General features: G+C 41.1%; 1 protein-coding gene across 9 annotated transcripts in view; it reads right to left on the reverse strand.

The window, feature by feature from the left end:
• INPP4B (inositol polyphosphate-4-phosphatase type II B) overlaps positions 1-14106 on the reverse strand; it is a 394433-nt gene that overhangs the window by 34431 nt on the left and 345896 nt on the right. For all 9 annotated transcript variants that reach the window (XR_011364011.1, XM_069978640.1, XM_069978642.1 and 6 more), the window contains 3 exons: positions 12893-13065; positions 10777-10900; positions 2165-2282 (listed from right to left, as the gene is read on the reverse strand). Coding sequence is in view for 8 of the 9 variants with exons in the window: in XM_069978640.1 (XP_069834741.1) it covers positions 2165-2282; positions 10777-10900; positions 12893-13065 (415 nt within the window). In the remaining variant the exon portion in view is untranslated. The remainder of the gene's footprint in view (positions 1-2164; positions 2283-10776; positions 10901-12892; positions 13066-14106) is intronic.

Below are 14106 nucleotides of genomic sequence, written 5' to 3' on the forward strand. Positions count from 1 at the left end.
TAAAGTGTTTTTAATGTAGGGTAGTGTTTGGGGTTTGTCTCCCTTATTGCTTCACCCCTGCATAATTTATTGTATTTTCTGTATTTTTGATATTGTCCTAATAAAGTATTTTTGTGATGTGCTACCTTTTTGTGCATATGCTTTGTTTTTTTGGAGAGTTATCTGTTTCTTATATGCATTGGTTTAGCACTCCTTATCAATAGCGGTGCCCACTATTTTTATATATGTCACTTCCTGGATAACATGGTGATGTCAATTCCTGGATAACATGGTGATGTCACTTCCTGGATAACATGGTGATGTCACTTCCTGGATAAAATGATGATGTCTTGACCCGACTCCCAGAGCTGTGCGGGCTGTGGCTGCTGGAGAGGATGATGGCAGAGGGATGCTCAGTGTCCCCCTGCCATCATCCTCTCCGGCAGCCACAGCCCGCACAGCTCTGGGAGTCGGGTCAAGACATCATCATTTTATCCAGGAAGTGACATCACCATGTTATCCAGGAAGTGACGTTACCATGTTATCCAGGAAGTGACATAACCATTTTAACCAGGAAGTGACATCACCATGTTATCCAGGAAGTGACATCACTATCCAGGAAGTGACATCACCATGTTATCCAGGAAGTGACATCACCATGTTATCCAGGAAGTGACATCACCATGTTATCCAGGGAGTGAAGCCTTGATGCAGTAGTAAGTGCAGGGAAAAAAGCACTTTATAAGCATTTCCCGTAATAAGTATTTATTGGGGATTTGTATAACTTTTTGGGGCAATACAATACTTTAATAAAAATTTTCGCTGAAGTTCCCCTTTAATGATTAACGGTGGATCGGTGCTTTGAGGGCGGGGCAGTTCTCCAAACGGCTTTACTATACAGAGCCCTACATTAAAACTGCTTGGGAACGGCGAGGAGGATGAACGTAATAGACATGCCTTCCTTTATATAGCTGCCTTCAGGAGACTGGACCTGGATACAGTAAGTATAGCTGTTATATAGCAGCCTGCAGGAGACTGGACCTGGATTTCTGGTAAGTATAGCTTTGCTTTACAGCATGATAAAAAAAAAAGAAATGTAAATTGCAAACTTGCTTTATACCACATCTACTGTTGATTTAGACTTTAAAGGTTACAACAACAGGTACACTTTAAGCTACATGGAGACCAAATCCTCTGATAAAGTATGTTAGAAAATGTGTTAAAATTCCCTACATTTCTATAAATAAATAATAAAAAAATAAATCATTTACCTCAAGTTACACTTTAATTGTTAATTATACTGACAAATAAAGAAATTTCAGAAGTAAATGTTTAAAAATGTGACTTAAAGAGTCACTGTCGTATTTTTTTTTTTTGCAGAAATCAATAGTCCAGGCGATTTTAAGAAACTTTGTAATTGGGTTTATTAGCCAAATCTGCCATTATCTGCATGTAAAAAGCCTTTTCCCAGGTCCCCCCCTCCTTCCTCTTTTTCATCCACTCTGAAAGATCTGAAAATTGTGACTTGTTGCAGGAGACGTCCCCTGTCTGTTCTAGGGAGAGGGGAGGGGGGAGGAGGAAGGAGGGAGTTAGCCGGCAGCAGAAAGCAGATAACAGAGGATTACAGGCACGGAGCTGGGTGACAGCTGTAATCCGAGCTCAGACAGGTCACTGGTGATGGTCAGAACAGATAACGGGTGAGGGATTTGTAGATTAACTCTTTGTTGTCCTGTTTTGGTCTTTTCTTTAGCTCTCTCCATAGGAGAACAATGAAGACAGGGGGGAGAGCTTCAAACTGCTTTTTCATGATAAAAATGCATTTTTCGGATAATAAACCCAATTACAAAGTTTCTTAAAATCGCCTGGACTATTGATTTCTGCAAAAAAAATTTTCACGACAGTGACACTTTAATGTTTAATATACAAGTCTGTTTTTTACTTTTTTCATAAATGACAATGTCGGCTTTATACATGGAAGCATTTACTCTAAATACAGACAAGATGAAACTACAAGGATATAATCTGAGATTCAATACCAGGGAATTGATTTTGGCAATTTCAGCCTCACAATGCCCCATAACACTAATTACTTGTGAAATCTTAGGCGCTCTGAAAAACAAAATGCTTTCCTAATCTAATATTCAAAGATGTGAGAAAGTCAGTGTCTGGCACAAGCAATTCTTACCGTCTCCCAGTCACAACAGGAAGAAAGTCGTCCGATGGAGCTTCACTTATTTTAAATACTACGTGCCTCAAATCTGAAATGCCAACCGCCATGTCTTCCAGCATTCCCACTTCCTCGCCTAGGTGCAACATGGATAACAAAAGTGACATAAACATGCTAGTTTTCTATGCAAACAACTGCTGAGAATAAAAACACCCAGTAACAGTCATATTATATTTTATATATTTATTTTTTGTATTGTGATAGCACCATGTATAAGGCTGGGTTCACACTACGTTTTTTTCATCGGATAGAAAAACAGATGCATTTGTGTGCATCCGTTTTGATCAGTTTTCCATTGACTTCCATTATAAAAGAAACGGATCAAAGCACATCTCTTTTTTTTATTTTTTTAGCATAAACGAAATTGTGATCAACCCTGTTTATGTGTACTTTTTAAAAATATGGTTGCGATGTGATTGTTTTTTTATGGAAGTCAACGGAAAAACGGTTCAGAATGAATGCACACAAATTCATTCGTTTTCTTCATCCTTTTTTTTTCAAATACGGATGAATTTTTTTTTATTTAAACCTAGCCTTAGGCTGGCTTAATACTACATTCTTGAAATCAATTTTTTCCACCTGTTTTTGCAAGAAACGGATGGAAAAACGGATGCATGTGTTTTGATCTGTTTTTCCATTGACTTCCATTATCAAAACACAGATCAAAACGCATCTACCCTACGCAAGATCAAGTAGGTTTTTGTGTACTTAAAAAAAAAAAGATGCATTTTGATCCGTTTTTTTTTAATAATGGAAGTCAATGGAAAAACGGATGCACATGAGTTTTTTCCATCTGTTTTTTTGCAAAAAAACGGATGAAAAAAATGGATAGCACAAACGTAGTGTGAACCCAGCCTATAAGCCCTTTTCTTGAGGCTGCATGCAAAGCATATTATAGTCTATGGCCAAATATGTGGCCACCATGAAAAATGTAATCGGACGGGAGACGTATTGGCCCCGAGATTTCCTAGCACAAATGCCACTATGTTTTAGCAACTGGCACGGGATCACAGCCTCACCAATCATATTCCAACAGAACATCCCAGCTATGTGCCAGCAACGTTCCTGCCGAGACAATCTCCTTAACGTTAAACCATTTGGTCACCGATGCATCCGCTCGCTCATCCGCACTGCGTAAACGACGTCCTCTTTGGATCGCATTTAGACTGTGCAGCACCATTTTTCATATGAAGTGTAATTTCTATTTAAAGAAGAGTCCTGGCGTTTCCTCGCTTCACAGGGTAACATTTCTTATCTCACACTGTAAATGGTATTTAAAAAAATGACTTTTAAAGACCAGAACGTGAGATACGTTCCGCAGCGCGCGTTAATCATGGCGGCTTCCATCAGTCATTTAATATGCTCCGCATGTAAAGAGGCGAAGTGCACAACACCGAGCTGGTTGGACACGTTTCAGCCGACTGATTTACAGCTCACTTTAGGCTGCCGAGGTTGATGAGTGATTTTCATAGCTGCTGGTTGAGTAGGTAAATCACAGCTGCAATAGCTTTAAGCAGGTATAAGAATCGAGCAAATTATGCCTCCTTGTTCTTTAAGTGGCCGTGCATGGTTTCTGAAGCAGGATAGTCATAATAATTATTCCGGGGAAGAAATGACTCAGTATGTTGTGAGCAGTTAAGAGATTATCACTTACTGATTACCAAAACCAACTGGGAAGAATTGTCATTTTACATGGTTAATTAGGTTGGGCTTGGAGTCAAAAGCAATAGATTTGTTCATAACTAATGCAAATAACTTCTATTTTAAGCAAGGAGCTATGTTAATGGAGCTATCAGCTATATATGTATGCAGAAAGATTTTCAGTCTCATAATGTGGAGGCAGGGCTTATTCTGGGGTTTCTGCTGCCTGAGGCAAAACCTAAAATGGCACCCCCTTCGGGCCCACATCACTCTATCCCCCCCTCCTGAGCCCACATCGCCCTATCCCCCCATCCAGAGCCCACATCTCCCCATCACCCCCCAAGCCTATTGAAAATCATGACTTAGACGTGTGTGCCAAAACCTACAGCTTATACAACACCTGGCAAAAATTATGGAATCACCGGCCTCGGAGGGATGTTCATTCAGTTATTTAATTTTGTAGAATAAAACCAAAAACTAAAGTCATGGCAAATAGCAACTTTCTGGCTTTAAAGTGTCACTATCATTTAATTATTATTATTATTTTTTTTTTTTGCAGAAATCAATAGTACAGGCAATTTTAAGAAACTTTGTAATTGGGTTTATTAGCCAAAAAATGCATTTTTATCATGTTGTTCTCTATGGAGAGGGGAGGGGTGGAAGGTGATGAGGCACAAAAACAGGACAACAAAGAGTTAATTTACAGAAGTCAGCACTGACATCTCTGACCTCTGAATACCGGCTTTCATGCAGCTCTGGCTGTGTAATCCTTTGTTCTCTGGTCTCTGCTGGCGACTAATCTCCCTCCTCCCCCCTCCCCTCTCCATGGGTTACACAGGGCCCGACCGATATAAAAGAGTTGAGATTTCCTGATAATGAGCAGTGAATGTGAGAGAGGAGGGAGCGGCGGGGGGGGGGGGGGGGGGGGGGGGACCTGGGGAAAGTCTTTATGAATGCAGATAATGGCATATTTGCCTAATAAACCCAATTACAAAGATTCTTAAAATTGCCTGTACTATTGATTTCTGAAAAAAAAACAAAAAAAAAAAAAACACACACACCAAAAAAACGACAGTGACACTTTAGGAAACACTAACAGACATCAATAAATAAAAATGTGGTGGTGAGTAATGTTTAATTTTTTAGACCAATCAGGGGAAAAAATTATGGAATCACACAAATCTGAGGAAAAAAAATATGAAATCACCCTGTAATTTTTCATTCCACAACTAACAACTGCATCAGATTAGATCTGCTTGTTAGTCTGCATCTAAAAAGGAGTGATCACACCTTGGAGAACCGTTGCACCAAGTGGACCGACATGAATCATGGCTCCAACATGAGATATGTCAATTGAAACAAGGGAGAAGATTATCAAAACTCTTAAAAAAGGGTAAATCATCAGGCAATGTTGCAAAAGATGTTGGTTGTTCTCAGTCAGTAAAATCTGGACCAAATAGAAACAACATGAGAAGGTTGTTAAAGGTAAAGATACTGGCAGACCAAGGAAGACATCAAAGCGTCAAGACAGAAAACTAAAAGCAAAGTTAGATCCAGATTGATGAAGAGTCCTATTTGTCACTGATTGAGTCCATGCCTCAGAGACTGCATGCTGTTCAAAAGCCAGAGGTGGTGCAACAAAATACCAGTGATGTGTTGGAGTGTTCTTTTTTTTTTTTATGATTCCATAATTTTTTCCCTCTGCTTGGTCTAAAAAAATCAAACGTTACTGACTACTACATTTTTATTTCATGATTTCTGTTAGTGTTTTTAAAGGGAACCTGTTACAAACCCCCCCGCCCCCCCCCCCCCGTGCCGTGCCGGGGTGAAGGCCGCCCGACCCCCCGCAAGAGCCCTGGATACTTACTCCATCTCGCCAGGTTTCACTCCAGGAGCCGGTCCCGGGACGAAGATATCCTTGTTGGAAGCCCGGTGTGCGCGCTGCCTAGATGAGTCCAACGCCCATAGAGAATTATGGAGCCTACATTCTCTATGGGCATTGGACTCATTTCTGCAGCCCGCGGCTTCCCGACAAGGATATCTCCATCCCGGGACCTGGCGGCCTTGACCCCGGCATGTTGGGTGAAAGTCAAAAAGTTGCCATTTGACATGACTTTAGTTTTGTGTCAAATCTGTGACCTGCTTTTTTTTCAACAACATTAAACAACTGAATGAACATAATAATTTTTGCCAGGAAATGTAATAATAAGTGCCCACACAATCCAGCTCCACCATAAATCACCCTGTCCCAGCACTACCTTCCATCCTTGGTGAAGAAAAGACAGAAAAAGTTTCAAAGTTTCCAATTCCACCAGTGTGTAACCAATTCTTCAATCTTTATTGTTTCTCTAAGAATAAAAGCCCCCGACATATACAAGAGGCAATGCATTGTGACTGCTCCTGGTGATCTTATTCGTGGTCATACTACCATTACATTTTCTGCTCCATATTAAGGGGCAGTGATCACTTGTTGTGTAGGGATGGCTAACAAATATAACAATACCTGCAGAGTGTTTGCTGTCCTGACTTCCTTGCATTCTATGTCTGTGTCCAGATATCATTTGTAGGTCATGGGGTCAATGAAGTCAGCAGACAGTATCATTTATGGCCACTCCATAAAATATGCCACCTGAGCAATAAAACCATTTAGTCTCATAGCAGAAACAGCCCTGAGTGTAGGCAATGTGATTTTTGTCCTCAGTCACAGTAGAAATATCATAGGTAGGACCATGCAAAAGGATTTTTAGATGTGTAACCCCCAGTTTTCAGACATAGCCATCAGATTTGGAGAAGTCAATATGCACATACACTTCTACCTACTCACTAAATTGTTATGTAGGAAATGTGTCTTCAGCATGTGCAATAAGCTTTCCGGTGAGGACTACACAGTCGAATATTACTTGAAAAGTAATCCTCTAGAGCAGGCATGTCCAAAGTCCGGCCGGAGGGCCATTTGCGGCCCGCGTTCAGTACTTTTACGGCCCCCCAGGTATCCAGCTTGCTATTATCTGCCTGTGTTATAAAGCATATAGCATGTAGCATGTAAAATGGTCAGCCCTCGTGCATGTTCACTTCATCAAATTTGGCACTCTTCGAAAAAAGTTTGGACATGCCTGCTCTAGAGGAAGAATCCTCTGAGTATGATATCAGCAGTTCTGTGTTAGTAAAGACTTTGGAGGAGAAGGATTTAGGGGGAGTCACTAGTGCAACCAGGCGGTGGGGAAATCGAATCGCATGCTGGGCTGTATTTACATTATATATAATGTGTATATAATGGTATGCTGGGCTGTATGTATAATGGTATGCTGGGCTGTATGTATAATGGTATGCTGGGCTGTATATATATAATGGTATGCTGGGCTGTATATATATATATATATATATATATATATATATTGGTATGCTGGGCTGTATATATAATGGGATCTTGGGCTGTATGTATAATGGTATGCTGGGCTGTATATATATATATATATATATATATATATATATATATATATATATACACAGTGGTGCCTTGGATTACGAGCATAATTTGTTCCGGGACGTGCTTGTAATTCAAATCCCCTCTTATACCAAAGCAAATTTTCCCATAAGAAATCATTGAAATGTAGACAATTGGTTTCACACCCCCCAAAATCATTTTATAATCATTATAGCAGCAGTGTGTATAGCTGAGTGTGAGTGCAAGCACATTATAGCAGCAGTGTGTATAACTGAGTGTGAGTGCAAGCACATTATAGCAGCAGTGTGTATAGCTGAGTGTGAGTGCAAGCACATTATAGCAGCAGTGTGTATAGCTGAGTGTGAGTGCAAGCATATTATAGCAGCAGTGTGTATAGCTGAGTGTGAGTGCAAGCACATTATAGCAGGAATGGAGAGGATGGGAAACACAAGGACTGATAGAAACTGCAGGGAGCATGAAGGAATGAGCAGGGCAGATGTGGACACAGTATAGCAGCACTCTCTGTCTGGGGAGAGAGGGGTTAAAGCTATAAAGAGATTACCCCCACAGTCCTGTCCCCTGATTCAAGCCCCAGCCTGAAGTGGATCTGCTATAAATTGGAAGGTGAGAGAGACTTCCTGGGTCAGAGTACTGTGCTGCAGACCCCGCTATGCAGGCCAAGCCCCTCCCCCACTCACGCTGCCACCCAATACCAGGAGCTCTTAAACCAAGCCCAATTTTGAAAAACTGTGAGCTCTTCTTGCAAAACGCTCTTAAACCAAGTTACTCTTAAACCAAGGTACCACTGTATATAATGGTATGATAAGCTGTATATATATATATTGGTATGCTGGGCTGTATATATAGTTGTTTGCTGGGCTATATAGCTGGAGGCATAACTAGTAGAAAGAGGGAGATTGTGATCCCGCTGTATAAAGCTCTAGTGACATCACATCTGTATACTGTCTCCAGTTCTGGAGACCTCACCTACAAAAGGATATTGTTAAAATAGAAAGACGGCTAAAAAAATGGTGGAGGGTGTGAGGCATAAACCATATCAGGAAAGACTTAAGGATGTGACTCTGGCAGGAAGAAGGGAAAGGGGTCACATGATGGAAACCTTTATATATGTTACAGGAGGAAGAAGAGAAAGGGAGGACATGATGCAAATCTTTATATATGTTACAGGAGGAAGAAGGGAAAGGGAGGACATGATGGAAACCTTTATATATGTTACAGGAGGAAGAAGGGAAAGGAAGGACATGATGGAAACCTTTATATATGTTACAGGAGGAAGAAGGGAAAGGGGGGACATGATGGAAACCTTTATATATGTTACAGGAGGAAGAAGGGAAAGGGAGGACATGATGGAAACCTTTATATATGTTACAGGAGGAGGAAGGGAAAGGGGGGACATGATGGAAACCTTTATATATGTTACAGGAGGAAGAAGGGAAAGGGGGGACATGATGGAAACCTTTATATATGTTACAGGAGGAAGAAGGGAAAGGGGGGACATAATGGAAACCTTTATATATGTTACAGGAGGAAGAGGGGAAAGGGAGGACATGATGAAAACCTTTATATATGTTACAGGAGGAAGAAGGGAAAGGGGGGACATGATGGAAACCTTTATATATGTTACAGGAGGAAGAAGGGAAAGGGGGGGACATGATGGAAACCTTTATATATGTTACAGGAGGAAGAAGGGAAAGGAGGACATGATGAAAACCTTTATATATGTTACAGGAGGAAGAAGGGAAAGGGGGGACATGATGGAAACCTTTATATATGTTACAGGAGGAAGAAGGGAAAGGGGGGGACATGATGGAAACCTTTATATATGTTACAGGAGGAAGAAGGGAAAGGAGGACATGATGGAAACCTTTATATATGTTACAGAAAGAAGAAGGGAAAGGGAGGACATGATGGAAACATGTTACCATGTTATATATGTTACAGGAGGAAGAAGGGAAAGGGAGGACATGATGGAAACCTTTGTATATGTTACAGGAGGAAGAAGGGAAAGGGAGGACATGATGGAAACCTTTATATATGTTACAGGAGGAAGAAGGGAAAGGGACATGATGGAAACCTTTGTATATGTTACAGGAGGAAGAAGGGAAAGGGAGGACATGATGGAAACCTTTGTATATGTTACAGGAGGAAGAAGGGAAAGGAGAGACATGATGGAAACCTTTATATATGTTACAGGAGGAAGAAGGGAAAGGGACATGATGGAAACCTTTGTATATGTTACAGGAGGAAGAAGGGAAAGGGAGGACATGATGGAAACCTTTGTATATGTTACAGGAGGAAGAAGGGAAAGGAGGACATGATGGAAACCTTTGTATATGTTACAGGAGGAAGAAGGGAAAGGGAGGACATGATGGAAACCTTTGTATATGTTACAGGAGGAAGAAGGGAAAGGAGGACATGATGGAAACCTTTGTATATGTTACAGGAGGAAGAAGGGAAAGGGAGGACATGATGGAAACCTTTATATATGTTACAGGTTCAGGAGGGAAGTGATTTCAGAAAAAAATGAACTCAAGAACAAGAGGAGACAGTGAGAAGTTACTGGGGGAAAGATCAAAAGCAACGTGAGAAAATATTACTGTACTGTAAGAGTAGTAGATGCTAGGAACAAACTTCCAGCAGATGTGGTTGGTAAATCTACAATATCTGAATACTTGCGTGTTATTTACATAGATCTATCCTAAGATAATGAGAAGAGAAATAATATCTACCGTCAATCTTCTATGTTTCTATGAAAATTAAATTCATTCTATAATTTTAACAGCAATTTGGGTCCAATATTGTATATTCTATTTTTGCTTCCCGGTTGCAATGATGTTACTACTCAGGAGTCAGCCCGTACCGGAGATGATCCAACTACAATGAATGGTATTATCATCCACTGATCAGATACACCAGCCATTGATTTACATCATCATATTATAAAGCGTTCAATCACCCAGAATTTGCAAAAAGTGATCTATATATTACCATAGTAATATAGAAAAACACGGCCGTGAAAGGTTCAATATGTTTTACACAAAGTTAGAACAGAATCCCTAATAAATGGCTGTGAGACGGCTCTGGCCAGAAATATAATTGGATATGTTGGAGAATTTTTTTTTCTCCTGTCAATGCTCATTATTGCGGAATCAACACAAGTAGATGGAAATCTGCCAAGTCATTACTAGTCGATGCCAAAACAAACAAACGTGGGTTAGCGCTGGATCTGCCACCCCAGGATTCAGATTATGGAGTCATCTCGTATATTATCAAAAACGATTTCAGCTAGAATCGACATAAAATACATATGTATGACAAATACGAGGGAACACGGAGATGGCAGCAGCCCAACAAATCTAGAATCGGCAGCTGTTGGGAATGAACAATGGCGCCTTTGTCATAGAACGCAGAGTGTTCTGTGCCCGGCCGCCGCTGGGTTAGTATGCAGGGTAATAATACTTACTGTATGTGCTCAGGAGACCTTCGTATTGCACTAGTAACCCCACAGTGTGAAGCTGGTGGAGAAAGCCCTGATTGTGTAAACTCGAGTGCAGCTTAATTATAAATCCACAAATCAATCCTGAAAGCTGAAAATAAAGAGAAAAAGTCAGATTTTAGGATAAAGGAGCAAATTCAGTACAGGGTTCTGCCCATGTACATCATACTATGTGCGGTCTCAGAGTAATGGATCACTTTTTTAGGCTGGAATTCATCAAGATCAGCGTAACATAAAGCCGGGCCCCCCTTACATCTCTTCGTAAATCTGGCGGATGTGTGGCGGCCGCCCAGCAGGTGCAGGGATCTACAAATCTATGAATTAGGAGTGGGTCTTCTCCTTGGCTTGCTGCGTCCCATCCTTCGCTCGCTTAGGCTGGGCTCACACTACGTTTTTGCAATTGTGTGCATCCGTTTTGATCCAATTTTCCATTGACTTCCATAAATAAAAAAAACGTACACAAAAACGTATTCGACCTTATTTTTCTGTCCAGTTTAATCCCTTTTTGAAATGGAAGTCAATAAAAAACGAATCAAAATGGATGCACACAAATGCAAAAACGTAGTGTGAACCCAGCCTTAGCATCATCTAAAATCAACAAGATCGGCCACATGTCTAACGTGATTGGGGAGCTTTCAAAGAAGTCCGGCCATTTAAATTAAAAAAAAAAAAAAAAAAAGGGCAGCTGGCAGGGGCAAGGGGGAATGTAATAAGGAGTCCTAACTCACCTCTCCCGGTGTCTGCAGGACCAGCCTCAGGACCGCTGCTAGAGTTGTGATGATGATGATGGGAAAGGCCAGTCCCAGCTGATGGACAGCCCGCTCAGACAATCAGTGACCAGAGCACTATCCCACCTCAGTCACTGACTAGCTGAGCGGTCAGTCCATTAGGCAGATCTTGATGTGTGCAGCGCCAGAGATCTCAGAGCCTGGCGGGGGTCCTGGAGCGGTAACGAGGGACAGAGAGAGGTAATACTCTGTTACTTTCCCCTATGCCCCTGCCTTTAAAAGAAAAACAGGGAGGCTGGACTTCTACTTTAAGAGTTTTTAAAAAAAAATTATTATAGATCTTTTTTTAACTTGAGGTTATTTTGGGGGAAAGTGGTACAGGGATATTAGTTAAGCTTTTAATTCTTTTGAAACATACAATTTTTGTTGATAAATAAAAGGCACAGAAATACAGTACAGAGTATCAATTAATGACTTCAAATGTGCATTCACAAAGCATGTCTATACATACAGTATTTAAAGGGCAATTCCAGAGAATTTTTTTTGTTTTTATTTCAAATCAATTGATGTCTTAAAGTTCTAGAGATTTGTAATTTACTTAAATTAAAAATAGTTATGCAGGACATACAGCAGCTGATAAGTACTGGAAGACTGGAGATTTTTTTAAAATAAGTAAATTACAAATGTCTGGCACTTTCTGGCACCAGATGATTTGAAAGAGTTTTGGATTTTTTTTTTGCTGGCGTTGCCCATTTTAATTCAAGTTCTGTCCTGGGGTCCGTTCAGTGGGTGATGCAGTTATTGTCCTAAAAAACAACTTTTACACTTGCAGCTCCGTGTCAAATTGGCGTGGCCTAGAGCGTCTGTGCCCTAGGTTTGCATTGCCTCCATTAGGAATGGCCTCAGGCAGGATTTTTCCTATTCATCACCTGTGTGAACACTGCACAGGGACTTAACAATGCAGCTCATGTGCAGTGTTCAGACAAGTGATGAATAGGAGAAATTCCTAATGAAGATCCAAAGGTCCAAGCGGTTTGGGGGGGGGGGGGGCAGATTGTGGATAGGGAGTTGCTTTAATAAGGTTGAAAAAAAAAAAAAAAAGAGTCTACCAAGTTCAACCTACAGATACCCCACTGTGTTGATCCAGAGGAAGGCAGAAACCCTTTCACTGGACGATCAAACATTTCTATTACGTACTAAGTGGTTGTTTTTCTTCTCGCGTTAGAGTCTGTATGAAGATTTTCTGTGACCCACTCTCCACTTAGAATTACTACTGAATCCATATAATAGACCTGCTATAGTGATTGCTTGTTTCCTTAATGAATGGGGGTTTGTGCTCTCCAGTGTGAACTTACTGCTTGGCTGAAAACCACGTCTCTTCTGAAGGTGAGGCGCAAGCATTGGGGCAAACCACACGCCAGTTCTTGAAGAACAACAAAAGTCATTGATGTCTTTGCCTTCTCCACTACTTCTGCTACACAGTCTTTTAGTGTAATTATCAGAGGGTAGAGCTGTTCATACCAGTCTTCTGCATGATAGAAAAAAGGAGAGGGATCAAAGTAAACAGAGAGAGAACATCATCAAAGGAGACACTCCGCTGCCACGCTGAGAAAACACTGAATACATCAAAATATTATGCAAACTCGCACTCAGAAGATGCGTATCACATCAGATGAATGTGTTAGATGCCGCAGCCGCTTACTGACAGTCACACTCGCCACCGATAGGAAGAGAATTATAAAAGGCCAGCTGTTCACCATAAGTGAATATAAGGTAGAGATCGAGAACGGAGCAGAACACAATTGCAAAAATTCAAGCTTTTTTTTTTGTATTAAATTTTTATAATATTTGTATCAAATACATAAGAACATATTATCTGACTATGATGAAGCCTGATTATGGGGAAGAATCTGAAGGTCTTTATTATGAAGGGAGAAGTCCGGCCAGACCCATTTTTTAGCAAGTGCTGGGGAGGGGGAGGATAAAAGAAATAAAGTGCTCTTACCTCCCTCGCTCCGGTAATGGTGGCCGCATCCAGCCAGCCAGAAGCCAAGGCGGGACCCCACAATGGCTGGCTGAGAAGGCCTCATATGTCATGACCCAGGTCTCCGCTCAGACCAGGAAGCATCTGGGGACCGGAGTGGCGGTGTGCACTCACCAGTGCTGGAGCGGGAGAGGTAAGAGCATGTTATTTCTTTTATCCTCCCCCTCCCCAGCACTTGCTAAAAGAAATGGCTCGGGCCGGACTTACCAGGAAAAGTCATCAAAACCAAACAGGCTCTGGATGAAAAAGCAATTGCCCCCTAAACCTAATAACTGGTTGGGTCGTCCTCAGCGGCAACAACTGCAATCAAGTATTTGTGATAGCTGCCAATGAGTCTCTTCCAATGCTCCGGAGGAATTGTGGCCGACTCGTCTCTGCAGAACTGTTATTTACCAGATTGAAGGGTTTCTGAGCATTATCTGTTTGTTTTTTTTAAGGTTGTGTCACAGCATTTCATTCAGATTGAGGTCAGGACTTTGACTAGATCATACCAAAGATTGTCATTATAAAAAATTTTTTACATAT

This window comes from Dendropsophus ebraccatus, chromosome 7 (genome assembly GCF_027789765.1).
Source record: "Dendropsophus ebraccatus isolate aDenEbr1 chromosome 7, aDenEbr1.pat, whole genome shotgun sequence".
In the NCBI taxonomy this organism is placed as follows: domain Eukaryota; kingdom Metazoa; phylum Chordata; class Amphibia; order Anura; family Hylidae; genus Dendropsophus; species Dendropsophus ebraccatus.